The sequence below is a fragment of the Lissotriton vulgaris genome, chromosome 2_1 (genome assembly GCF_964263255.1).
Source record: "Lissotriton vulgaris chromosome 2_1, aLisVul1.2, whole genome shotgun sequence".
Classification (NCBI taxonomy): Eukaryota; Metazoa; Chordata; class Amphibia; order Caudata; family Salamandridae; genus Lissotriton; species Lissotriton vulgaris.
Genome location: NC_141687.1, coordinates 329,754,796 through 329,780,694, shown reverse-complemented (window position 1 = coordinate 329,780,694; position 25,899 = coordinate 329,754,796). Strand labels below are relative to the sequence as shown.

At 43.9% G+C, this 25,899-nt stretch overlaps 1 protein-coding gene across 1 annotated transcript in view; it reads left to right on the top strand.

Moving 5' to 3' along the window:
• The window catches only part of ADORA2B (adenosine A2b receptor), a 94,408-nt gene extending 75,149 nt beyond the window's left edge, over window positions 1-19,259 (top strand). The window contains exon 2 of the mRNA XM_086955066.1: window positions 18,336-19,259. Coding sequence (XP_086811192.1) covers window positions 18,336-19,050 — 715 coding nt within the window. The 3' untranslated portion in view covers window positions 19,051-19,259. The remainder of the gene's footprint in view (window positions 1-18,335) is intronic.
• Window positions 19,260-25,899: the final 6,640 nt, after the last annotated feature.

Here is a 25,899-nt window from a genome sequence, read left to right as displayed (position 1 = left end):
GGCCCTATCGCTAGCTAATCTTGTAAAGCCTCGCTCAATGACCTGCTCTAATGATCATTGTTTTTTAACTATGATATTACTGCCTTTGAGAGTATGTCTGTGTGCCTTCTTAATATATCTTCAGAGGAAAACATTGGCCCAGCTTTTGTTTCTCTCTCTCTCTATAAGACTCAACGTCTAGAGGGATCTTTGTAACACTGTAATAAGGTGATGATGACATTTATGCAGCTGTCATGGGCACTGAAGATGATTTGGTTAGGAAGGCAGGGAGGGAACTGCAAATGAAGATTATGAATGTCTAGAAAATATGCAGTTGTTGACCGATGTTGCAATTATTTATCTAACCTAGTAGCTCAGCCTAAATGCACCATTTCAGTGCTTGTGTCAAATATAGACAGAACAGATCCTGGGCCCCGTTTAGAATGAGGTCTTTGAATGAATAGGAATATGAAGTGGAAGAGGTGTGGCACAGCGGCCAGGGTGCCTGACTCTGGACCACGGGGTTAACAGTTCGATCGCTGGCGGCAGGTCTGCCCAGCACCATGTGACTCTGGGCAATAGCTCGCTTAATCTTCACGAGGGCCCCCAGCGCCAGAAAACCACTTCGGAGGTAGGTGTGCGCTTTACAAATCAAGGTTATTATAAAGGAATGAATGAAAAAGCTCATAAAGTGCGCACTACTTGGAGAGTGTTCCAGCGCTAAAGCATGAAAATGTTCTTTTTCTGTAACTTCTATTACTGTTATAAAATTGTGCATTAATGTAGGGACTAGAGGGTGAATCCGCAAAAAGAAAACTTAAATTTAACCCAAAGGAGGCCCAACAGAATGGAGATGGAATACTGCTTACTGCTTCTGAGGCAGGGTACATAAATATAATTGAGGGTCTAAGCTGTCCACTATATTTGGCGGTGTACATCGATAAGCTAGTTGCTTTGCCTTGTTGGAAACAGGTTTGCAGCCTGCTTTGCATCTCTTGCCTAGGAGAAGGTTCAGTGCGGATGTATTTCAATAATGCGGAAACTCGTAGCCATTTCCCCTAAGCTTAGATTCCCTGCCCAGGCTGCCACTGTTTTCGTTGGATGGATTGACAATGTCTGGATTTGTACTGAATATGTTTCCCAGTAAAGGGATTTGAGAATGTGAGAGGTGTGGCGCCCACCCTCACTGTGGTTACTGTGGCTTCCAGTGAGCACTGTCTAGAAAGCCCCCACTACAGGGTAGAGTATCTATAAGCAATTGTTTATATTTTGAATCCCTTTAAGCTCTACTTGGAGTTCTAGACCCTGCTCACATTTATTTCCCACTTGTGCAAATCATTCTGTTCCATCATCCCCAAAGTCTAGCATGCTGAAAGATAATGAAAGATTGCCATATTTGGAGTACATTCGATCCCTCACAGCACTGACCACAGTGCCTGTGCACCTGCTGAACTCCTCATGGCCACACCCCTGCCAACATCCTGCCTACTTAAAAGATTAAAAGCAGGATGCAGGAAGTGTTAGCACAAAACTATGCAAGGTCTATTGGCTTTGTCAATGTTTGTTGTAGAAATGCTGCACAGCAGCACGAGCTGTGCTACATGGCTTAAAGTAAATAAAAACAAAGTGTCATGGTGCGGCTGGCACTGATTGCATCATATCGCTTTTAATTTACTATAAGGCTTTTTGCACAGCAGCCCATGCTGCTATGCAACCTGGCTAAAAACAGTAGCAAATCTAAATAGCTCTGCGACCTGGCGGCATTTGAAACGATTATGCTTCCAACAAGTGATTATCAGTACTAGGAGCTGTGGCGACTAAAGTCGAAGTGTGCCCTCTTCAAGTGCAGGCCAGTTTAACCATGGTCTGACCTCATGATGCTCTGTTGTGTTATGGTATGTTACTTTAGTGCATTGATAAGCAATTATAAGGCCTCTTGGCGCTTACCTGCCTTCTTGCTCTAGTTACATTCTATTCTGTTACTGTGTCCCAATTACGTGCCTGATTCTATGTGCTCAAGTGCCTGGAAGCAGTTGTGCAGGGCATGCTACACGAAGAAGCATAAAGAACGGCCCATTGTTTGTGACCTCATGGGCAGAATAGCCCCTCTACAACAAGTTGCACAGGCCCAGCCAGTGTGTCCTCCTGTCCCAATGGTGTGTTAATCTTTGCAGCTCTCGAGACGGGGCATACGGTTACCTCAAGAGGCACAGAGCACCTGGCTGAAAGCCACCGTTGGCAGTGAACCAGCAGAGGATGATGATTGAAGTGTTTGCCTTCCTCTCACTTAAGATTTGACTATTACCATTGGTAGTCAGTCCACTCTATTGCTAGCAGTTCTTTAGATGTCAGCATTTGGCTGCATAAAAATCATTTGTATCTGTTGGAGCACAATTTCTGCCAGTGAAGCTTTGAGCGGGAGATGAGGAAGACCCTGGAACTGCAGGATTCTCCACAACAGCAAATAAGTATTTGAAAACTGTGTCGCCGCGAGCAAAGCAAGTTGCCGCTGCACGCAGCTGTGTGGCAATAAAGACAGGGCTTTAAGTGGGCGGGATCCTGCCGGTACCCAGCCCCGGCAGCTCTACAAAAAAAATACAACTGGTGCCGAGACCTGTCCCTATCGGGCGCCCCATTGTTGAACTCACCCTCTGCAGCAGTACCATCCTTCATTGCTTTTTTATATAGCACAGACTTGAACTGAGAATGCGCTTTACATTAACTAGTGGCATATCCTCCTTAGGGCGGAGGAGCGCCACCCCACTGCTCTCTGAGCAATGCAAAAAGGACAAATAAAATGATAATAACACAATGTTATTATCATTTTATTTTTCAGTACTGAGCCAGAGAGGGCTGTGCTATTCTGACGGACAGCAGCACCAAACGGGGAGGAGGAGCAGTGGGTACCAAAAGTGCGCATGAGCGTTTGACCGGGCGTCTTAAGACGGCCAAACCGTCATGCACACTTAGCATTTATCCACCCGGCTTTGTTGAACCACTGCGTGGAAAACAGTCGCAAGCACTGTCTGAGCGGCAAACCAAGCCTCTCAGACCATTCATGACGCTGCTGTCATGGTGGTAATATTATTACCAGCATGACATTACTACCCTTCTGTCATGCTAGAAATATTACTAGCATCACCACAGCGTTGTGATTGGCTTAAGGGAGTCTTGGAGCCTGTGTGCTGCCTGGAGTCAGGAACAGAAGAGGACGGAGGAGAGGCAGCGGTCAGACACCGCTAAGTGATCTTTTCTTTTCAAACCCTAGCCCACGCAGTACAATGAAGCCATGGTTGTTATTTTATCTTATGCAACTGACAACCATTTGCAAAGCCACTAGTCCTGGCTTGTTCTAGGTGTAATATTACTCGTTGTATTATATATCTAGATGCAATGACAGAAGCTGCAAAATAACAATCAGGTGGAACACTATGCTAAGCACAGATTTTATTTTTTATTAGCATGTGTTTTTAAGCCAGTACAACAACCATGACCCTTTGAGAAACCACCCAGTTTTTACATCTCACTTAAAGCCCTGAATAAAGTGTACTCTATTATATTAGCATTACGTAGTGCATTACACCCTTGATGAGGCGTAAAAGCCCTTTGCTAACAGATCGCATGTAAGAGGCCATAACTGATCTCAAACAATGCTAACTAACATTGATTAAACCACAAGGAGTAGAGAACAACTCAGAAACTTTGAAATGGCTTGTTGAAATATACTATCAGCGACTCCTTGACAATATTAAGCAGAATGAACTATTAAAAGGACAATGGTCTGGTCAGTGAAAGACCAGCCATCTGGAGGGGGAGGGCCACACAACAGGAGGTGGGCGGGGTGGAAAGAGCGTATACTGCCTTGCACTCTTATAGAGTGCATGGCCAAAAGTTTAAAACATTTTTTTACCTGTAGCAGCATTTGGCCATTGGAAGGACACTGGCCGTAACCTGGAAGCTGTTAGGTCCATGCTCCACGGCAGGGACAGAAGCATGCAGGAGGAATTGTGCAGCCAGTAGGGAGAAAGAGAAAAGGACTAAGGTTGGGAACTCCACTTATGTAGTCTTATCATTTATCTTCAACCATTTGTGATCCAGTTAAGCCTTTTCAATCCGCCTTGTTCTTTTACACATATGTTGAATGTAGTGGCGCTCTTTCCCTGCTACTGTCTTCTCTCCCGCACACTGTGGCTTTACCAGAGGTGATGGAGCAAGGTAGGCAAGCTGGGTTGGTCTTTTTTACCATTGATGCTTAAGTGGTGTGCGTAAATAAATGCAAACCGAAGTGCCCATGAATAAAATGCGAGAGCCATGCAGAATGTACGGTGTTTGGCTCTCGCATTTTGGTGGTGGGTGAGGTGTAGATTGTCCATCTGCAGCCTTAAGTACCCCACAATATTATACGCCTATGTAAATAGCCAAAACAATAAAAACTACAACAGTAACAAGACAACTGTGGAATTAACCATGTATGATTTCTCATTATTTACATCTTCGGTATGGACAAGAGGCAGGCACGAGTCACACTGGAGAGATTTTAAGAAACAAATTGACCCTTGTGCAGGTTTATACACACCACAACCTACAACTATGAATGAAAATGGTTTATGTGGATTCTTGGCTTTTTCTTTTTGCTGTTCTATTAATGATGCAATATAAAAAGTGCAAACTGTAAGGTTATATTTAATTTTGCTCTCAGTTCCATGTAATATTAAATCCATACATTAACATATCCATCAGATGGCTTTGGGTCCGCCCATTTCTCAGTTCAACTGCCATTTACATTTTGCTTTTGCGCACCACAACAAAAAACACGGTAAGCCCACTTTCGACATTGGCCTTCTTACACTGATTGACAGCATTTTTTTCCTCATATGTGCACATATGGCTAAAAAGAAGTGCACTTCATTGCCAGAGCTCGTGGGCCAATAACCTCACCAATGCTTTTTTCCTTCCATTTTTTTCGGTTTTTTTGTAAGTGATCCATGTGTGTTTAGCCTATGTCTTAAGGTTATAGTAATTCAAAGTCAAAAAAGTACCCTTCTTTCCACCAGTATCCTATTTCCAGTGTATTCAAAGTTTTAAAAAACGTCCTATGTCAGCTCTAAATAACCCTGTATGCTTTAAATGTATGGCAAAGCAATGGCTGCCATGTTTGGACGGTATCGTGTATTCTTTATATTTTTGTGACCAAGGAGTGGAATAAAATATCTAGCCATTGTGCCAGCCTGCCAACACCAGATTTATGGTTTGACCATGCTTATGTGTTTATGAAGTATACCGCGAATGATACTCCCAATATTTAAAGGCACTTCAAAAGAATCTTCAGTTCAATCTCAATAAATATGGAAAGTAGTTTTCTTTCTTTGTGCTCTAAATTGGGGAAAAACAATTATGTCGAACGCTTATTTCGCTTTATTTGCGGCGTCTGTTTCTCTGGTGTCGATTCATGTTTTGATTTGAACACTACTTGCAGTGGCACCATAAACACCAGTACAGACAACCGTTTCGTTCCGGACTGATACATCATAACCTTTCGCTGGCGCATAATCCATATTATTTACATCCAGGAATCAAATTGTTTCCTCGCCCTACCTTGTTCCGCCAGCGTTTTCCCACATACGCCAAGATCATCGATGCGTTTCAGCCGAAACTCGAGCCACCTGCCCGTCAAGCCCCGCGCTCCTTCACGCAGCGCGCCCTGCCGTCACTGAAACCCCTGCTGATTGGCCCATTGTCTGTATGCAAACGAAACCGAGGCTGAGCGCTGAGAAATGGTTGGCTCGGTGGTTGCCTGGCAGCACTGACCCCTTGTGATGAGATGGTGGTCTCACTACCGTTGCACCAGTGTGTTTACCTCACAGGAAGGGGTTCTAGGATTTTCAGCCCCGGGCGAAGGGGAATGTGCGAGGCCCCTATAATTTACATAAGTGACACCTTCTGGGCTCGGGGAAGCTTCTTTGTGGAGACTCTTCCTAGGCCGCAGCTCCACCTCTTGGCCACCTACAAGCACCTCTTTTACAACTCGTATGGGGCTGAAGGTGTGAGAATTGCTTGGGGCTGAGCTTTAAAGTTGGGGGGGGGGGGGGGGGGGGGGGAGAGTTTAAGTGCTGACAATAGGTGGTTCTGAATGGGAAGCCAGACAGGAGGCATAATTGTAGCAAAAACCTGCAAAGTGTGTTTCCTTGCAATTTGGATAAGAGGAAGTGTCCCCTCCCATAGGAATTTTCACACCATCTCCAAGAGGCCTGGGGAGAGGACATCTTCCCATGGCCCAATTGCAAAGAGACACTTTTCTTTCAATTGGATAGGACAGGGGTACATGAGGAGCAGTGGGGTGTTGCAATTGTGTGGGGCCCCATGCTGGTAGGCAGAGTGGGAGGCCCTGAGCAGCTGCCCACACTGCCCATGCCTAGCACCAGCCCTGCTCACAGGTGCAGTATTACATGGTGGTGAAGGGATGTTTTTTTAATGAAGAAATTAGTTTAGATAGCGAAACTGCGCAAAGCGTAAATTGTGTACTCGCGTGAAGTCATACATGCCAATAGACCCGATTTGGACGGAATGCTCCCGATTTTTTTTTTTTTTTTTGTTGGGTGGCTCCCGCCTAAACTTGCCTCTACTGCAGTATTAATCGATGGAGAAAATATGTTCCCCCGTTTTCTGCTAAGAAAAAAAAATTCTTCCACTTCACAGGTTGAAAATATTGGCATGTATGGTAAAGTGCATTGTACCTTTGTCTCAGACACTGTGCACATGCCTAACGTTTCTTTTTCCAGATGTAAGACTACTTTACCAGAGTGATGGCGAATGCGCTAATGTTAGGTGTTTGTGTCCTCTTTAATAGCTTGCAAGAGTCTTGTGCGTTACCTGAGAGTCCTAGTTTGGTTCCACAGGAGGCAGTGGTGCAGGGCATTGCCTAGAGACGATGACATAGCAAAAAGGCCACCATTGGTAACCCTGAGTGGAAGCCGTAGTCCACCTGGGCAGGTCTGAATGACGGTTTGCATGTAATTGACGTGTAGATGGGGGTACCCCAGTATGCCTGGTCTGAGTAATGGCATACATAGTGTATGTAATGGACCAGTAGATATGGATACCAGAGTACGGGTGGGCTGAGTGATGGTGTGCATGTGGAGTGAATGTGATGGATTTGTAGATGAAGTGCCCCAGTCTATCGTGGCTGGGCTGTGTAGGACTGTCCTTTGGGAGTGTACAGAGTGGATTGGTAGATGGCGAGCCAGAGCCTGCCCGAGCTAGGCAGAGTGATGGTGTGCCTGGGGGAGAGCATTCGATGAATGTGTAGGGTGGACTGGGGAGTGCATGCCATGCTTGGGGAGATGGTGTGCTGTTGTCTTCATGGGCTGGCCTAAGTAGCTGTGCATGTGATGGACAGGTAGATGGTGAGGAGGTGCCCAAATCTGGCTGCTCAAAGAGTGCTGTGGATGGAAGATTCTACCTTCCTATGAAGTTTGCTGTAGCAGTCCTCGGGGCGGGTTCCCATGGGGTACCTCTGCTTGGAGTCCTACTAGACCCATGCACAAGTTTTTTCCCCTTTTTTTTAGGAACTACCGTTGCTTTTAAAATGGTTCTAGGAAACACCTACTGTTAGTTGTGCTTGCTCTTTTCGGTTTCAGTGTTGCATAATCTACGATACACTGGTTTTATAGAGCCAAGTGTGCACTTCTTTTGAGAACCCCATTTCCTTTCATATACTTCAAAGGCCATTCAATGCCGTTCTTCAGCAGTTTTGTGATCTGGCAGAGTCACTGTTTAGGCATTCCTAAAAGCGAGCATGGACCAATTGTCCGTTGCTTGTTGCCTGTTACATTGGTTTCCGCACATTGCTAAGACAAATTTCACTAGTAAATTCATTGACTTAGGATTGGTATTGGCGAAGAGGGAACTTACTATGCACTAGAAGTCAAGGAATGCCCCCAACCTGCTGAGATGGAATAGGGAACTAGTGAAATGGGCGGAGAGTGAGGGGACCTGCAGACTGCGAATGGCTATGCGCACTGGGAATGAAAGTCGATGGAAATGGCGTGTGCATGGGTGGCACTGGTGGACTTGGTGAAGCACCCGCTTGAGGACGCAGAAGACATATTAGAGGGGATGGGCGCAGCATGGGGCGACTGAACCCGGAGGTTCCTTGCAAGCCTGAGCATATGGTGGGGTCTGGGTAGGGCTAACTGAGGGCATCCACTGACTTTCTCCACAATACTGACCCCTGGGGTTTGAGATGTAAGGAACATGGACTACGGTGGATGCACTAGATAGATATGAATGGCCTTTTTAATGAGCCAGCGGCTTGCCTGGGGGGGAAAGGGGGGGGGGGGGAGAATGGGTGGTGTGAGTTTCTCAGGGTGTTTGGGGAAGAGGGGAGAGGGAGGGGAAGCGGGCGGAGGGTGGCATTCACATGAGGGATCCTGCTGGGCTGTTCATTATGCAGAGGTGTTCTGTGATATTTCCATAAGGCTAGGTACGAGGAGGGGAGGTGGAAGGGAATGAAGGTGCTCCTGTTGTCCAACAGATAAGAGGAACTGATACTGAGTGAGGAAGGCAGACCTCATGACATTGAGCGGGGGGGGGGGGGGGGTTAACCGTACTGGACCTTAATTGCACCGTTTGATCATCTACTGGGCCCTGTGGCCTGTTTTTCTATCATGTCACCTTGAAAAACCAATAAAAATCTTTACAAAAGTGATCGGTTGTCCGTTCTTCATGTGTAGGGAGGGGCATGCAAAGTGGAGTTGTTTTTCCTTGTGACATGCATAATTCTCCCATAAAACCTTTCGACCACACACATTACACTTAGTTCTCTGCAAGGGGTACTTCCACGTAAAAATCTGGATTTTCAAGAGCATATCTGTTATTTGTGTTGATTAACTGTCACTCTAAGCAAAGTACGTACTCTCATACAACATGCTTGTGAGCTACCAGGTGCAACGCGGCCTCAGAATACTTGTGAGAAAAAGTTCAGTAAGTCATCCACTTGCATATCAAATTCTGCCAAGGTACCTACCGGTCCAGCATGGTTTCAGAGGACTGTCAAGAAAAAAGGTGTGGCAAGGTAAACATTCACAGACTAAATGTGTGCGAGTTACCGGCATCAACAAACTACAGGTAGGTCAGAATTCAGGCGTATAGTTACTTCAGTGCCCTACTCTAATGCAATGCGCTGCCAAGGATATGTTTTAGTTGAGGCCAAACCTATTTTTAAAAGCACTAATCGTATTTTTGGGCGGAATACATATACATTTTAAAGAGAAATATATAACATTTTTCCCATGTGTGTACAGCATTCAAGTTTGAGTTTGGGACTAATAATACACACCTACATATTCCGTACTTAATTTTTCAGTCATTCCTTTCTCAATTTTTTTGTTAATCAGAGCCATAAACTCGACCACCTAATAGGAAGACACATTTGGTCCTGATTCCCATTCTGTTTTCATTACCAGGGAACTGACTGAAATCACTAGATGCTAAACTGAGGAAAAGCAGTAAATACATTGGTGCTTGGTCAATTTTCTACTTTCGGAAACAAAGATGTCTACTCATTAATCATCAGTAGAGCACGGTCTATTGAACACCATGGTTACAACTGTGAATACAAACGGTTTTTCTTGCAGTCTGTAGCCACACTCCTAAGTCAATTTTTCGAGTGCGAATGCTCACTCGGAGGCCAAACTGTCACTGTCATTTAACCTCTTACCATATTAAAACTCTTCATCAAGTTAGACCTCTTCTATCTCTGCAGGGCAGCCTGCATGACTAGAAGACCATGGTTTATCGGAATAAAGCCACTTTTGTGCAAATGCCCTCACAAGCCAGAAGTAATTAGTCCAGTAACAGTTTAAGAAAGAGTTCTCCATTTCGAAGGTTTCCAGAACTGGGAAATTCTCCATATTAGTGTCATGCTTTTGGCCTCCAGTCTGACTACCACAGAATATTTCTTTACTTTTTCCAAAGGATTCCGCACAGACAACTCCCCTCCCCCCCACTCCTTCCCCCCAAACTGCCCTGTCAATAACCTGTATCCGAGGTTACCTACCAACGGCAAGTTCAAAATTGCACTTTGTACAAAATTCCGTGGTAAAATGGTGAAAATAATTTTCCAGGGTACATTAAGTAGCAAGTTTAATAGGACACCTTGAATTTCTGGGTCTATTACTAGATCGATTCCGAGTTTGGGGAGGGGGGCTCTGAGTGAGTCGCTTCAGAGGAGTTTTGAATTTGTAGGCCTTTGGGCTACAGCTACCTCAACAGAGCTCAATACTAGGTTTAACACTAAAAGGCTTATCCTCAAATTGGCAAGTGTCTTTCATGAGTAAGTGTGACTTAATCCTGGAATAAGTAGACCGTAGACTACACCCCCTCAGAAGATGGTTGTGAATCAAGGCGATTACAAATGTGCACTTCATATTGAAATGGCACCTCTTAAAATGTATGCCCAGATGGCAACTACTCCTTAAAAACGTATTACTTTTTAATCAAACAGTGTACAATACTGTGTTTACTCCTTGGTTGCACAAGGCATAAAATTGTGTTAGATGCCTACTTCTTATAGGAGCAACCCATTTTGTAAGTGACCGTGTTCTCCTGGACATAATGTATGGTGCAATGCGTCTCATTTATTTTTAACTTTTTTGTATTGGAGGGTGTACACATTGTTTTAGAGCGTTTTTAGAGACTATTTTATGCTGAGGGGAAAATATCACCAGCATCTAGATTATTTTAATTCACCAGTAGGTGAGAATCTCCAACTCCGATATGCCACAAGTGTGTACCTAGAAGCAGGCCTTATAACTTTAATAAATGAGGCTATTAACTAAAACAACTTGGCAGCAAGTGCTTCCGTAATTGTGTAGCTGTATAGTAACATTACCCCCTCACAACATTAATTTGCTTTTGCGTTTAACACAGAGATACAATTACATCTATGTTTATATCCAAATGGTTGTTTATATTTCAATACAAAGAATTTAACAAAAAAAATAGAAAAGTGGGACAAATTACAACAAACAAAACAGGTTGCCAAACTCGGGCATTGGACATGTTGGCCAGAATACAAGTAAGCATTGTGAGCCAAGGAACATACACATTAACACCTTAGCACTTTGCAATAACAACATTCTTAATTCTGTCAAGGTGCTGGAGTCGACATTTCGATCCCTTAACTAGGTAATGGGATCATCATCAGGACATTATAATTGTTACCTGAGAACAATGTCTGCAGTTAGGATCCACAATGTAGGTCCAGGTAAGCGTGGGCCTCCCATATCTGAAGCAGACTGATAATGTTGGTAAGGACCGAATCTTGTGCGAGTTGCTTCAAGGTCACATTAGAGTGGAAGCTGGGCGTCCGGGTCGGCACCAAGGGGGATTTTGGCGTCTGGGGGAATTGCAGGAGTCTTTTATGCAGTGCTTCAGTAGGTCGTGATGGGGTAGCATAGACGCTGGGCATCAGGTTCGACCCGGGTGGGGCTTCAGGATTTGGTGGATAAGCAGTAATGAAAAGCAAATCTAAGACCTCTTCATGGCACGCTGACCGCGGGTTCACCATGGTTTTGGTAATGCACCAGATCTGCTTATCCCCCGGATCCTGAAGCTCCCTCCGGGCTGACCCTGATGCCTGGCGTCGACTCTACTACCTCATGACCTATCGAAGCATTGTGTACAAGATCCCCACAATACCCTGAACCCTGGAAACCCCTCCCGGCCCAATCCAGATGACCGGCCTCCACTCTATCATGACCTTGATGCAAAGCGCACAAGATTCAGTCCTTACCAACATTATCAGTCTGCTGCTGACGTAGAAGGCCCACGCTCACCTGGACCTTCATTGTGAATCCTAACTGCAGACCTTGTTCTCAGGCATAAATTATAATGTCCTGATGATGATCCCATTACCTAGTTAAGGGATCGAAACGTCGACATCAGCACCTTGACACAAATGAGAATTTTGTTTTTGCAAACTGCTATGGTGCAAATGTGTATGTTCCTTGGCTCACAATGCTCACTTGTATTCTGGGCAACATGTCCAATGCTGGAGTTTGGCAACCTGTTTTGTTTGTTGTAATTTGTCCCCCTTTTTTTGTTTTTTGAGCAATAGTTGTATTAAAGTATAAACATCTATTTGGATATAAGAACATAGATGTCATTGTATCTCTGTGTTAAATGCAAAAGCAAATTAATGTTGTGAGGGACCATTGTTTCTATACAGATACTCACACCCAAGGTCCCTTCTACACAGCTCGGGTGCCCTTGTCTCTTCAAAATATAAATCTGTAATTATGTTGGGCATTACCTGTATACTAGTTGCTTTATTCCCTCATGTGGAACATGGTAGTGACCTATTTTAATGGCAAAATTCCTTTCAAGTGGTCTCCAACACAGTGCATATCATTAAAATCCAGCATAGATCCTGCATTCATGGGCTGACTGTATAAATTAATTCCAATTGGGTTCAATGTACGAAAACGCAATAAGTGGATATCTTCCAAATCTGGCATGGATCTGGCACTGCTCTTGGAACTTAGTTGGGCAGCCCTGCTTCAAGCGATCAGTTCATTTTTGTTTATCATTATATGGCCGGCTTGATTCCCTTGTCTGGTGAAGCTATTTCGTTATCCCTCACCCAATATTATCACCTCACAACCCATCACAAATATTGGAAAGTTAACAGTGCTTCCTATGTCCCCCCTACCCTCCCCCCACACACACTTTCTTCAAACGGTGGTCTCGGTAATTGTCCTTCCCGAAGGTCACGCCATCAGCTGCAGTTCTCCTTTGCCATGTTGAGAATGACCTTCATTTAATTGTCTTAAAAACAACTAGTCAATTATTTGTTTTGCTGGTTTAGATTTCCTTCCATGTACGATAAATCAATGACCAATTATATTAATTCAATAGTATTATGTGCTTGAATTCCTAGAAAGAGCACAAAGCTTGACAGTAACCAAATTATCTCGTCGTCGGTAATCTTGCAATGTGAAGCGGTCTTCGAACTGATTTACAATAAACACACAGACCGTGCAGCCCAGCAGAGCGCACAGAGCACGTACCGTGCCACGCCTCTGGCCTTTACTGGAGTGGGCAGCAGAGATCAGGGATATGGTCTTGTCATCCTCTGCGCATCTTATTGTATTTTCTGGCTGCCACGTGTCCTTTTCCACGAAAAGGCTTCGTGTGCTCAGCCCTGTTGATGGATATTGCGTTGTTGCTCCGATTTCGGAGAAAGGATTAGGCGTTAATTGTGTCTTTATGCTTCCTCTGCTATTGGTCTCCGCAGGGTATCCTTGGGGGTCCAGCTAAGCACCTGCCGTCTGTTTGATATGAGCGTGAGAGGGCCCCAGAAGACCTACTGAGCAATGCCCAATGTTTCATTGCTCGTGTCCCAGCTGCCAGCGTGTGGGAGTATTGATGAGGTGGCAAAGATATCGAGCTGCCTCAGCTCTCCTCATCAGCCTGACTTCACAAGATCCCGGACTTTTGTCGCTTAGTATGGATCACGCAACGCTCCATGTCCATCACATCTATCCTTCTGCGACCCCTTCGAGCTTGCGGAGTTCGCTGCGCGGTCTGAGATTAGGCTTGGAGTTCTAAGAGTGGAGGAATCGATAGGACCAGTCAAGGCCACAGCGAGAGACCAAAATGTTATATGGTTAATTTGTCGTATAAGGACCAAGTTCTACTACCGTTTCTCAGACAATAGCTAGTATTGAGTGTAGAGCTCCCCTCTAAGAGCTTGTGTGAAATACTTTTGGTTTTAAAATGGTTTATTTCGAATTAAAGGTCTGTTATATCAATGCAAAATGGCTATAACAGCTGCAGCTTATTCTATAAGACACTGTTTGAAATTCCATGAATGAAAAGCGTATTACTCACCCCTTATTTTGCTTTAATATCAAACGTATCACAAAATCTGACCATTCTTTCAAAGAATACTTCTATGCATTTAGTGGTTGGGAGACTAATTTCCCAAAGCGCTGTTGACAAAATGCCTCCACCCACAATGCAGACACAGCAGGAGGACAATGCACACCCCAACAATGTCTTTATCCGGAAGGTAGGCACAGCATCAGAAACAAACAAAAACACACTAACACTCTGACCTCACTCTTTAACCCCCAACCGTATGGGCAGCAGCAGTAACATATCCCTTGGCACACAACTGTTGGGCAGCACTGGCAGGAGCAGTTCAAGAGTGCCCCATACCGAGCAGGCAGATCAGTATAATGGCTGTACATGATTTCTTCACATGCACAGAACAGTCACAACCACAACAAAGGGAGCAGCTGCCCAAGTTTCCCTCGTACACATTTGGACAGCACACACAAGAGCAGGGCAGGCTTCTGTCTTGGACTTGCAGCAGATAAAGCACCGGTAGCCTCGGTTCAAGTTTCCTTCGCTCTGAATAGTTACAGCAAGAACAGCAGCAGGGTAGGTCTGTGTCACATAGAACTGGTACTGAACAGGTAGCATCTTTCTCTTCGCCCTGTACACCCATTTTTATGTCCTCCCATTGGAGGAGACCAAGCATGGGCTTCATGGGCCACCACTCCAGAGGTAATTGCACAGGTCACCCATGAAGAAATAGCATACAAATATTCAAAAACTTTGAGTTTAGGGGCGTCAGCTTGGTTTTCCTCCAAGAATGGTCAATTTGGTGCCGTCCTAGAATGCCACATCTTTCTGTGATTTGTTAAAGACTTGCAATCTTTTGCACCATCACCCGCCCACAATGGAATGGAAGAATGAGGATATATTCAAGTCCATTGTGGTTTGTTGATGGTCTATATTCATGGGGTCAGGGCTTCACTGCCCTGAAGAGCTGAGGAAGATCCCGGCTTATACACTGTAGTACAGGGGTGGGCATTGGATGGATGGGCTCTAAATCTGACACCCTGAGGCTTTCTGTACAAGGTACTTTCAATGCTAAACCCGCTTGGCCCAAACCCAAGCCTCTTATATCCTGACACTTTACTAAGGGTTGAGGAGCACCTGTGTGAAAAATGTAGTAATCTGTTCACGGTGTGGTTTGTCTAACAATCGTACAATTAGTAATTTGAGTTAGTATTGCAACACAAATGGCGTTTGGTAACTGGAGAACTTCCAAAGCGGAAGTGCCTTAGTACCATATTAATTTGATGAAAGGTGTTCCTGGCTCACTCTTCAGGGGCAGCAAAGAGTTTCAATTGCGAAGCTCCTATTATTTGCAGCAGGTATTGTCTGACTTTCCCTGGAAATGAAATGGAGGACATTTTCCTGGTAATCCCTCTATAATACCTGTGATTGGCTCAACAGAAAGCTGTCTAACAACAAGCTGCCTGAACCCCATGACCGCTTCCTTTCGCTAACTGAGCATGGGCTTCGATTTCCCACCTCCCTGGTGGATGCGAGGAGGCCCTTGCATCTTCCTTGGGAACAGATTTCCAGCAGTCTTCTGTTTATCATCCTGTGGTGCCGCCCCATGCAGAAAGAAGGCAATCCATGGCGATTGAAACCCATTTTCTATCCTAGTTTTCTGAATGCCATCACACTGTAACATACACTTGGGTCCCAGTGGTTTGCATAGACATTTCACAACCATGTTACCCCATCCTGAATTGTGCTTACTCTAGATTTGAGATGTAAATGGATGTACGATCATAACAACCACAGTGAACAAAATGGGCCCTGGAGCCCAAACTTAAAAGGAAAGCTAGACCGAGGCTCTAGTAGAGGGCAGGACCACCAAGTGCTGTGGTTAATACTAGCCCCGCCTACAGCGGTCTAAATCAGCAGGTGTGTTCGTTCTCTTCAATGTGTTTTCATTCTTCTTTAATGATCTACATCTTGCTGAAGTTTGTGGGTTATGTGGTGTGAAAAGGAAACTGTTCAAAGAGTATTTTGCCTAAAGCAGTATAACGTTTGGGGTAGGCACTGAGTACTGTGTAAGACAACAAGTGTGAACACTGCAGTGAGAAAAATGTCGGACGGTTGGGTTGTAAAGGAAGATAAAGAATTGCAGTGAATGGAACTCTTCTATCTGCAGCAAAGGTTGGATGCTAAAAAAGGCCTGGCCTTTTTGGCACCATTTCTATGGCACTGCCAGCGGCGACTAGCCGGTCTATGCTTGCTATGCCCTCACCCCCATCACAACAACTGCGCAGCCTAGACCTCTGCCCTTTTACACTGGAAGCACAACCTAATCCCTCCAAAATGGCATTGAATAGCATGGCCTTTTACATATCACACCAGATGCACATGCTGCCCCCACTACACTAGCTGCAGAGGCTGGCTTCTTTTGGTCCTGCCCCCTTCTCACTCTGGCCAGAATGATTAAAAGTTATAACGCAGCACAGCACTTTTGAGTCCTGCATGACAAGGATAGCCATATCTACAGAGAGATGGCCCTCTCCTTCCCTCTCTAGCGCCGGTGCAGAATGTGCTGCTGAGCGCCACGCACACACCTTTGCGCCATAGTGCTAGGGTGTGTGCGTGAGTCTAGCAGAGTGCATAGTGAAGGGATTTTTCAGTATTTCACTCCCGATCTCCTTCTTCGTGGTGTCGTCCAATATTTTGACTTATTCTACGTTCCAAGGCATGACAAACATGCACGAATCGACCAATATTTATGCTCGGATTTCCAGCTGGTGAATTGCAGAACGAATAGCTCAATTTTCCATGTTGACAGAGTAATATTTGATTCCCTTCTGTAAATGTAATTCTGGCCTCGTCATTGCATCACTCGTAATGTTTAATCAGAGCCTTGGCTGCAAATCACTTGTTTTCTCTCCACGCTTAAATGCTGTTGAGCCAAAGATCCTCCTGGGCACATACACAGCGTTATCCCGCTCTGAGTAACAGGGATTATGTCGGCTTACCGGGCTCCAGGAGCTTCTATATCTGTTGTATGAGTGATGCCTGGTATCAGCAAGGCATCAACACTCCTAGGACTATACAAGGAAATGTGGCAATGCACCCTTAACCTGCCATGATTGCATCACAAACCATCCCAGTGGTAGCATTCATGCTGCTCACGATGGCACAAGGTAGGTATCCTTACAGGAGAAGGTGCAGCGGCAGCCCACTGGCCCAAGGTTCAGATACCGGCAAGGTGACTTTCATGAACCCTCAGAAGTTGATGAAATTACTACCACTGACTTGGGTGACCGTAATAGCAGCGTAGGGGCAATTAATTATGTAAAGTGTATTCTTAAGTCCAGCAGTTATGTCTTTTTCTTATGTCAGTACAGCAAGTACACTTATAACGATATGTTCACAATGGATTGCGAGAAATGTGATCACCCTTTTTTATTTTTATTTAATCACTTGGAACTATCTATCAAGAATAACATATGCATTATTAAGGAAATGCAATATTGCCTTTAAGGCACCGATACGGCTCGGAAGAGGTCCAGTAATGAATAAACCATGCTAGCAGTTCCTCGTCTATATACAAGAATGTTTTTTAGGATTGAGGGTGTAGGTACAGATTGTGTTTCTTGCTCTGTTGGCTACGCCCTCATCCACTCCGATCATGCAACAGTGAAACCTATTAAGGCATGATTAGCAGGTGCATATAGTGTAAGCAACCTATTAACTACAGAGTATATACTCACAAGGGTCATACGCTGGGTTAGCTGTATTTAGTTGCAACATTTCAAGATAAATTGTTTTTTTCCGTTGGCTAACACCGGAGTCTTCAACCTGGGTCGGAGCAGGATTGTTTGGAAAACCATTGGCTATGTGATCCTTGTTGGATGCCACTGGCCTGCCGTGGCCAGGCCATCGCACCCCTCAATGAATGAGCAATCCAGCTAGAATCACAGTTGTGTATTCTGACTCAAATTGTAGGAAGTAATATTCAAAGTATCAAGAGCTAACTCTTGGAAAAAAATTGTGCAAAACTGCAGTGATTCTTAGATGGCCCCTGTGTGCTTGTTAGGTATTATACACAGCCTCATGCTACCTAGTAACAGGTTGTAACAATGACATTTCTAAGAAGGAAGACTAAACAACAGAAGTGTCCATTGAAGGACCGGATCAATACCAGGTTTTCAAGTGCACCACCTGGATGGAATTAATTTACATAGATAGTGGCCACCCTTACAAATCTTTCATGGATTCAGCCTTCCTGGACTAAGGTGGTCTGCCTTCTTGAGTAAAACGTGTTTTACAGGAAGGCATCCTAGATTATAGAATCCTGCCACCTAACCGGTGGCACATGAGACTGAACAATTATTCGAGTTAGTGTAATAATGCTTTTCAAGACTGTTTAGGGGGGAATATTTGCTATGTATCACTACAGGCATTGTTTCTTCTGGACTCTCCTTACTGATCAATATCTGAATTTGTCTTTGCAGATACAAGAGTTTGGTGACGGGGAAACGAGCAAGAGGCACCATTGCAGTCATCTGGATCCTCTCCTTTGGGATTGGTCTCACTCCACTCATGGGCTGGAACCGGTGGGACGATGAATGTGGGGTCAACAGAACTAAGAACATGAATGAGACTGGCTGGAGCTCCCAGGGATGCTCCATCAATTGTTTATTTGAGAGTGTGGTTACCATGAGCTACATGGTCTACTTCAACTTCTTTGGCTGTGTGTTGCTCCCCTTGCTGCTCATGCTGGGCATCTACATTAAAATCTTCATGGTTGCCCGCAAACAGCTGCGGCAGATCGAGCTCAAGTGCATCAGCTCAGACAACTCTCGAACAATCAAGTCCACATTGCAGAAGGAGGTGAATGCCGCAAAGTCGCTGGCGATCATCGTGGGACTTTTTGCCTTCTGCTGGCTACCTGTCCACATCTTGAACTGCTTCACTCTCTTTGCGCCTCACTTGCAAAAGCCAGGTGAGGTGATGTTCATGGGTATCATCCTCTCACATGCCAACTCTGTTGTCAACCCCATCATCTATGCCTACAAAATTCAGGACTTCCGCTGCACGTTTCGGAAGATCATCTCCAAGTATTTTGTCTGCCAGAAGGACAATTTTTCCAAGTGCCCAAATGGCAAAGCCAGCCACAACAGACAGATGCACATCAGCAGCGTGAGTGCAGCCAATGCCATAATATGATACAGTAGTGCCTGCAAAGACACCTCGATCATCATTCCAGTAGTTATGGTTTACAGCGGAACATCTCCCTTGTCCTCTCATTGGCAATGGATGGACATCTTATGCACATTGGTGGAGTCCGGACTTATAGGATGTGAAGAATGAACTGAACACTTTTAAGAATTGTACATTTGAATTATTTTTATAATAGAGCCTCATCTATGGATCTTAATGTTTCTTTATGTGCACATCATTGTGACCTCCTCAGATAGATGTGATGTGTTTCTTCCAAGGTTTGTTCTTTTGGTTGCCATGGTGATCGTAGCCTCTTGTGTTGCTCAGACAGACATCGCTTCACTCTTAGAAACCTCCGTAATTAAAAATGAAATTGTGTTAATACATTATGAGGCGAATGTGTACTAAAGTTATAGTGACTTTCCGAAGTTCTGCTTCCTGGAACCTTTCATACAACAGAAGGGCACCTGAGGGGATCTGTGCTACTCCGAGGGTAGTACAAGCAAGATAGCCGGAAATAGCTAGCATGATAGGGCTAGCATGCAGGCAGCCGCTCTTGGGAAATCTGCAATAACTTTGGTACCAAACAATCCTGTTAGTTTTCTAGCTTCCGCCTGCTTCATTCTAGTATCTGTTGTGACCTTTGTCTTCTACAGGCTGGCTGGTACAATCCTCAGCAAAATCGTGACATGGTAAGCCTGCCAGATAATGGAAAATGCCCCTACTTAGTTTAGGTAAGAGCAGGACTGCATTTCCCAGAATCTCATGGAGTGGCGTTTATACTAATAGCCTAGCACTGTTGCTAACGTAGCATCCAATACACTGTGCCATTGTCTTCTACAATTTAGTGAATGCAAGATGATTGGAAAATACCAGTAGACAGCATCTAAAAATGCATCATCACATTGAGAATGCAGTTCCAAATCCTTTGACATGTCGAATTTAGGTATGGTTTCCACTCAGTCTGGTGGTTTCAGGACGTTCCGATCTGCAGTTTTAATCTGACTAAGTTGAGAAGAGACTGTAGTTCAGAACCTCATGACATCCTCAAACCTGGCCCAGGTATGGGCCTACTTCATCAGCCTTAACTTGTGTGTGAGACAATTACATGTCATCAGACCAGGTCTTGAAAGCTCTCCTGCCTCCTCATGCTCTTACTGCAGAGAACACTAAAAATGGCCTCATATTTGTTGGTAGGACGGTTAATAAAAATAGCTTAAAGACACCCAAATATTAACTAGGAAAAGAAAAATGCACGCCTGTGCTTACATCGTCTCTGCTACCTCAAATTTGGTCTTGTCCAGACTGGTCGATTTCGCCAGGAAGCAGTAGCCATAACAGAGACCAGTGTCAGCAGCTACACACAATTTTGTTGTGTGTGTGTTTTTTTTTAAAAAGCATATTGTTTCTTTAAAGTTCATCAAGCTCCCCTCAAAGTAAAGGACCGCTTAACCCAAAATAGCCTGGGGTAATTGTCAGAAAGGTCCAAACATGAATGAATGAGTCATTTAAAAAAAAAGGTTTTCCATTGTGTGATTTTTAATAATTTTTTTTATTGTTCTACACTAATGCTTCATGGGCAGCTGCAGTGGAGTCGTATCCCTGCCCTTTCTTAATACGGATAGGGACACAACTCCTTTTTTCTCGTGTACAATACCTGGACCACCATTTGGCAATTCCTTTTTGTGGAGTGAATTGGAGTTAAAGAGGAAGTATTACATTTTTTTTTAAGTTGGTCCTTTGTGAAACTAGCCTAAACACAATTGGGTGCAACAGGTTTTCTCTTCAGTCTGTGGCACTCCTAATAAGGAGATACGATTTTTAAATTTCCATATCTCTTAAAACTTTACAGAGAAGAGCTTGTGAGGTATTTAATATTGGAAATGTTTTCATTCATCTTCACTTGTTCAAATTTAGATACATCATAACAGCCTGATTTAAAACAGTTTTTATAATATTTTCAGTCTTTGCCTCATAACATGATGGGTGTGCCCTTTGATCCCTGAAATAAAATAAAAATAGAAAAGTTGCTTCCTCTGTCGCGAAGGGGTAGAATTTTGACGCAGTCCCATGTTTACCTGTCTTGGCAGATCTGGGAATGCGCCAAAATACATGGGTGGATGTGTGAGAACACCCCCTCCCCCCCATGTAACGCCTTCCTGGTGCACAGTAATGCAAGGCAGTGACCGTACCAAGTAATGCAGTGCCACAGAAGGTAAATCTGACTTAAGAATTGCGTTGCCCTACGTCACACAAGGGCAATGCAATCCTTTGATAAATCTGGACCTTAGGTTTTAATCCGAACATGAAACCACTATCCCTACTGGACACCAACCAGGCCAATATAGTTCCTCAGAATAGGAAGAGAACTCAAAATCAATATGGTGCTTTTAGAGTTCTTTCCTGAACCAGGCTTTTTCAGCACAAACCAGAACTTAGCAATGCTCAAGTGACCCTGTCCTACATGCAAACTTATGTCCAGATTTACGAATAGTTTACCAAACTTTTTTAATGCAGACCCGGTATAAAGTCTTTTGCCTTGGTTTGTAAATCTAGCAGATCACAATTTGCAATGCTTTGAAATAAAAAAGTAACCTTGTGTTACTTTGCAACTGCGAGGCGTTCCATGGGTGGCGCATGAGCATTCCCGTGCATCCACCCATCGATTTTGAACCAGATCCATGTCTACAAAGACTTGTAGGTATGGATCTATGATAACATTTAGCATCTCCCTGGAGATGGTGTAACGAAAACAAATATCTTTCTCATTGTTTTTTCCTCTTTGCATGTGTGCTGCATTCTTCAGTACATATATATAGATGGAATAGCCTTCAAGCATAGTTTTGGTGGAAAAAAAACTCTGCGGACCACAACACTGAAACTCGTGCCTGCGTTGGTGCATGGCTGCATAAAAGTGCGTAGAGAGACTAGAACTGTGCCATTTCTTTGTAGATATAGCACATTTCTACTCCCCCCTCACGCAAAGCAAAGCAGTTTTGCTTGCTGCCTGACGTTGCGTGAAGCCTTAGAAATAATACTGTGACCCACATCTACTACTTCCACCAGACACCAAGTACATTCCATTCTGGGGACTGTAGTCCTGCTTCAGAACAACTGACCAGTTTTCCCAACCGAAGAAAGGCTGTTTTATGTTAGTCCTGCACAAGTTCTACCTAAAAAAACAAAAAGAAAATCATACATGTACATTCGATTTGTTCCATCAAGGTGTACATTTTGAATACAAAGCTGAGAAAACCAGCATTGTCAAAGCCTATAGGTCTGAGTTTAATGTGACAGTGCATGCAAAAATTCTTTCCATGCGATACAGCATCAAAACCAGACCTTTTGGCTTTGGCGGTGGTGCTGCCCGTACTAAACGGTGTGAATATAGGCCCTTTGCAGGAGGACATTGATTTGATAGCTGCTTTCACACTCCAGAGAATCACTGGTGATAGACACACCCATGGCCTGTGAAGACACAATAAACACCCACAGGTGCCACTTGACAAAGAAAGCCAGCAGAGCTGAGCCATAGTTCACATTTTGTGTGGCACGATGACCTGAAATGAGTCAACACTCAAAAAGCTATCGGTCTGTTATTGCCTCTATTTTTTTTAAATGAAGGATATGCTTGGGGAGGGCAGTGACAAACTCCCCCAGAACTTACATTTTAAATGCTGGAAAGTGTGTTTGTTACTCGCCAGGCACTTCAAGGCTCAGAGAAGGATCCGAGCTTACAAGCTGTTACTTAAACACTCGAAGCCTGGCCTGCATTTAAGTTTGAAGCATTCAACACTTTATCACATGGGAGAGCAGGCACCTTTGCTGACTCCCGGTGCTGTACAGTGTTTTCAGAATTGTAAAGTCACCTGTATCGATTAGAGCTAATAGGATCTAATGTATTATATAACACAAGTGTAATTGCCTTATTTATTAAAATCACCACTTTTTTTTTTTACTTTTGTGTAAAACCCCAAGGTTCAAGGAAATAAAATGCCTTATTGTTATTTATACACATGCACTGAATGACTCTTGAAGTTAATAATGTTTCAGACATTGCGCTGTGTGAAAAATGTAAATGTTGCACTAAGGAAAATGCTGGGACTGTGGTGGGGGTTTGTCATGGGTGTGGGAGGGAGAGGTTATTCACTGTGGGCATCAAAAACCCAGACTAACCCCCAACAACATACCACAATGTGACCAAGATCACTGTCCTTCCAATCTAGTGCACTGTTTTATGTTGCATATTTTACCCTCCTGAGTCCCAGGGGAGATGTAAACCAGACAGCTGAATGGTATGTGCATCCACCAGAGAACCACTAAAAAGAAGCTGGGCAACACCTAGACTTGTGCCAACCATGCATCTGGCAGAACATGGGGCAATGACGATAGGTAGTACACAGTTGGTTGCAGCAGAGTGTCAGAATTTGGGTTTCCACTGTCCTGGTTTAGTGAGTGCATAAATTATCACTTTGCTCCCAATGTATTTGTGTAGTGACCCTGAAAACTTTCCTTCACAAAGTCACTTCTCACTTAACGACCACATGCAGTGAAAGAAGTGAATGACAAACTGAATGGGAGGTACAGGTGATGGGTTGTCGATGGAACAGAGCCAGCACGAATGTAATGCAAGAATCTAGTGCTGAAGCTAAGAATGTAATCTGAATGTGGTCCAACTGGTTCTGTTTGGGCTGCTCTCAGAATTTCAAGCATCCGCACCCTGTGCATTGGAAAATACAGATGGCCGAGTTACCCCATTACCTCCCCTATGCACTTGTCTGTCTTGTGGTTACACAAGTGCTATCTTGTATGAAGGCCCACCAGGCTCTTGTGAAACCACGGAGAGGTAACGTGGCCCCAGCGTGAGTAAACCAGGCGAAAGCCAGCAACACAAACACTTGTAGGCTTTTCATACATGTTGCAGGCTCCAAACTCTGTCTCGTGGATGCGTTTGGTCCGTATAACCACACTAGTTGGGTAACATAAGTACTGTTAGGAGATTTACTTTGAGGGAGAGATCAACAATTAAAAACCTGTCCGGATCTAAATCATTCGGATTTCAATGAATCCATTTCACCTTCTGCTAAATGGTGTGAAAGGAACAAGCACTATTTCTATTTTAAGATTATGCAGTGTTTTAGGGACTGATGAAACGAATGGAATTTTCTTATATCTTTTCAGAGGGACTTGCACTGCCCCAAATGGGACCTATTTTTTGTAAGCAAATGAGCGTTGCATACTTTCCTGTCTACATTCACAATTCTACTGTGAAAAAACCTTTGTGAGGACTATTAAGGTCCAGCCCGCTACGCAATAGGCTTCGTCACTGATTTGGCCCAAACTTTAACCACAAGTGCCCTCAAAAGCGGACAAGCTCTGCTTGGATTATCTTCTGCTTGTACACCATCCACTGCTGACTGGGGAGGGGGGTTTGGATCAAAGCGCAGAAAGGCAAAAAAATATATATTCCATCCTCCACAAACCCTACTTTTCTTTCTGGATACAGTTTCGCATAAACTTTGTACAGTTATTCATCCTAGGCCAAACATAGGTCACAGGTGATCTTTTCAAATTACATCTTAAAAATAAGACCGGCCTTTGATTTAGCCAAGCTCATGTCCTCAGTCTGCCCTCCTGCTGATCGCTTGTCTTTTCTGCACACAAAACATGGGAACTAATTGTGACTTTACCCTTGGACCCTAGAATATCTTCAACTTAACATGCAGGGTAGCCATCTTACTTTATTTTATCCAATTAGGAAACATTTGCCTGACCATCAGATGTGTTTGTGTAATTTGTTCAAAGGAAGCAAACCAACCATAACCACTCCCAAATTTACAGACTATTATACAAGTCCAGGACAGGAATCCGTATCCACAATGACCGCGTGAGGTGACTGCACCATCAAGATGTGACCCCTGGGAAGAGTTGTCCATGCATTCTAACCTTTCAATGTTCTGAAGATGAGGAGGTAGTAGTTGGGATCTCTTGGATGTGGAACCAAAGTTACAGGTGAACTTGCTCTTTAGGCCCATCGAAAAATGAAGCGCTATTCCTCATCTGCTCAGCACCTTGAAATACTGTGCTGTTTGAGGAAATGTTTCTCGTAAACTATACGAATCAAACATGTCTTATATCTTTATATTTTTTTGCAAAGAAAATGTGAATTTGAGCCTAAATGCCAGAGAGAATGTCTTGTGCTATCCATATCTGTATTTGTCCTGTAACACATAACTGGTCGATTAGTGTTCTGTCAAACAGCTTCATTACGTCAATTAATTGTTCATATCCATTTGTTACTGTAATGTATATATTTGCAGAAAAGTAAATACTTATTTTACTATTTTAAACCTTTATGGCGAAAGTGGTTTTCTTTTAATGTTTTTGCAGTTCTTCAGATTGTTTCCAAAATTCCTTCATTTTGATTTCAAATCTGGGTCTGGTAACCACCCCAAAGATGGGCATTGTGGTTTAATGCCTGAAATTTAGAAGAAATATTGCTGGAAAGTACAATGACTTAAGATAGTGCCCAGTACCATAGAAATAAACCTCAACAGTATCACAAAGTGCAATACCACCGCAGTGTAAGAGCAACAGGATACAGCTGAACATCATCACGAGATAGCAACAACATCTCCGAGTTAAATATCCTCTTAAAACAACTTTAAAACATCACAAGAAAGTGCAATGGCATTAGAGAGCAACTGCAACCACTAGACCTCCATATCACCCGTGCATACCATGACATCAGAGCATCTCAAAATATCTCAACATTAGAAGAGCATAAGGAACAACATCACCACAACAGGGTAGTCTATCATTTTGCCGATTTTATAAAATGAAGATAAATGGCCT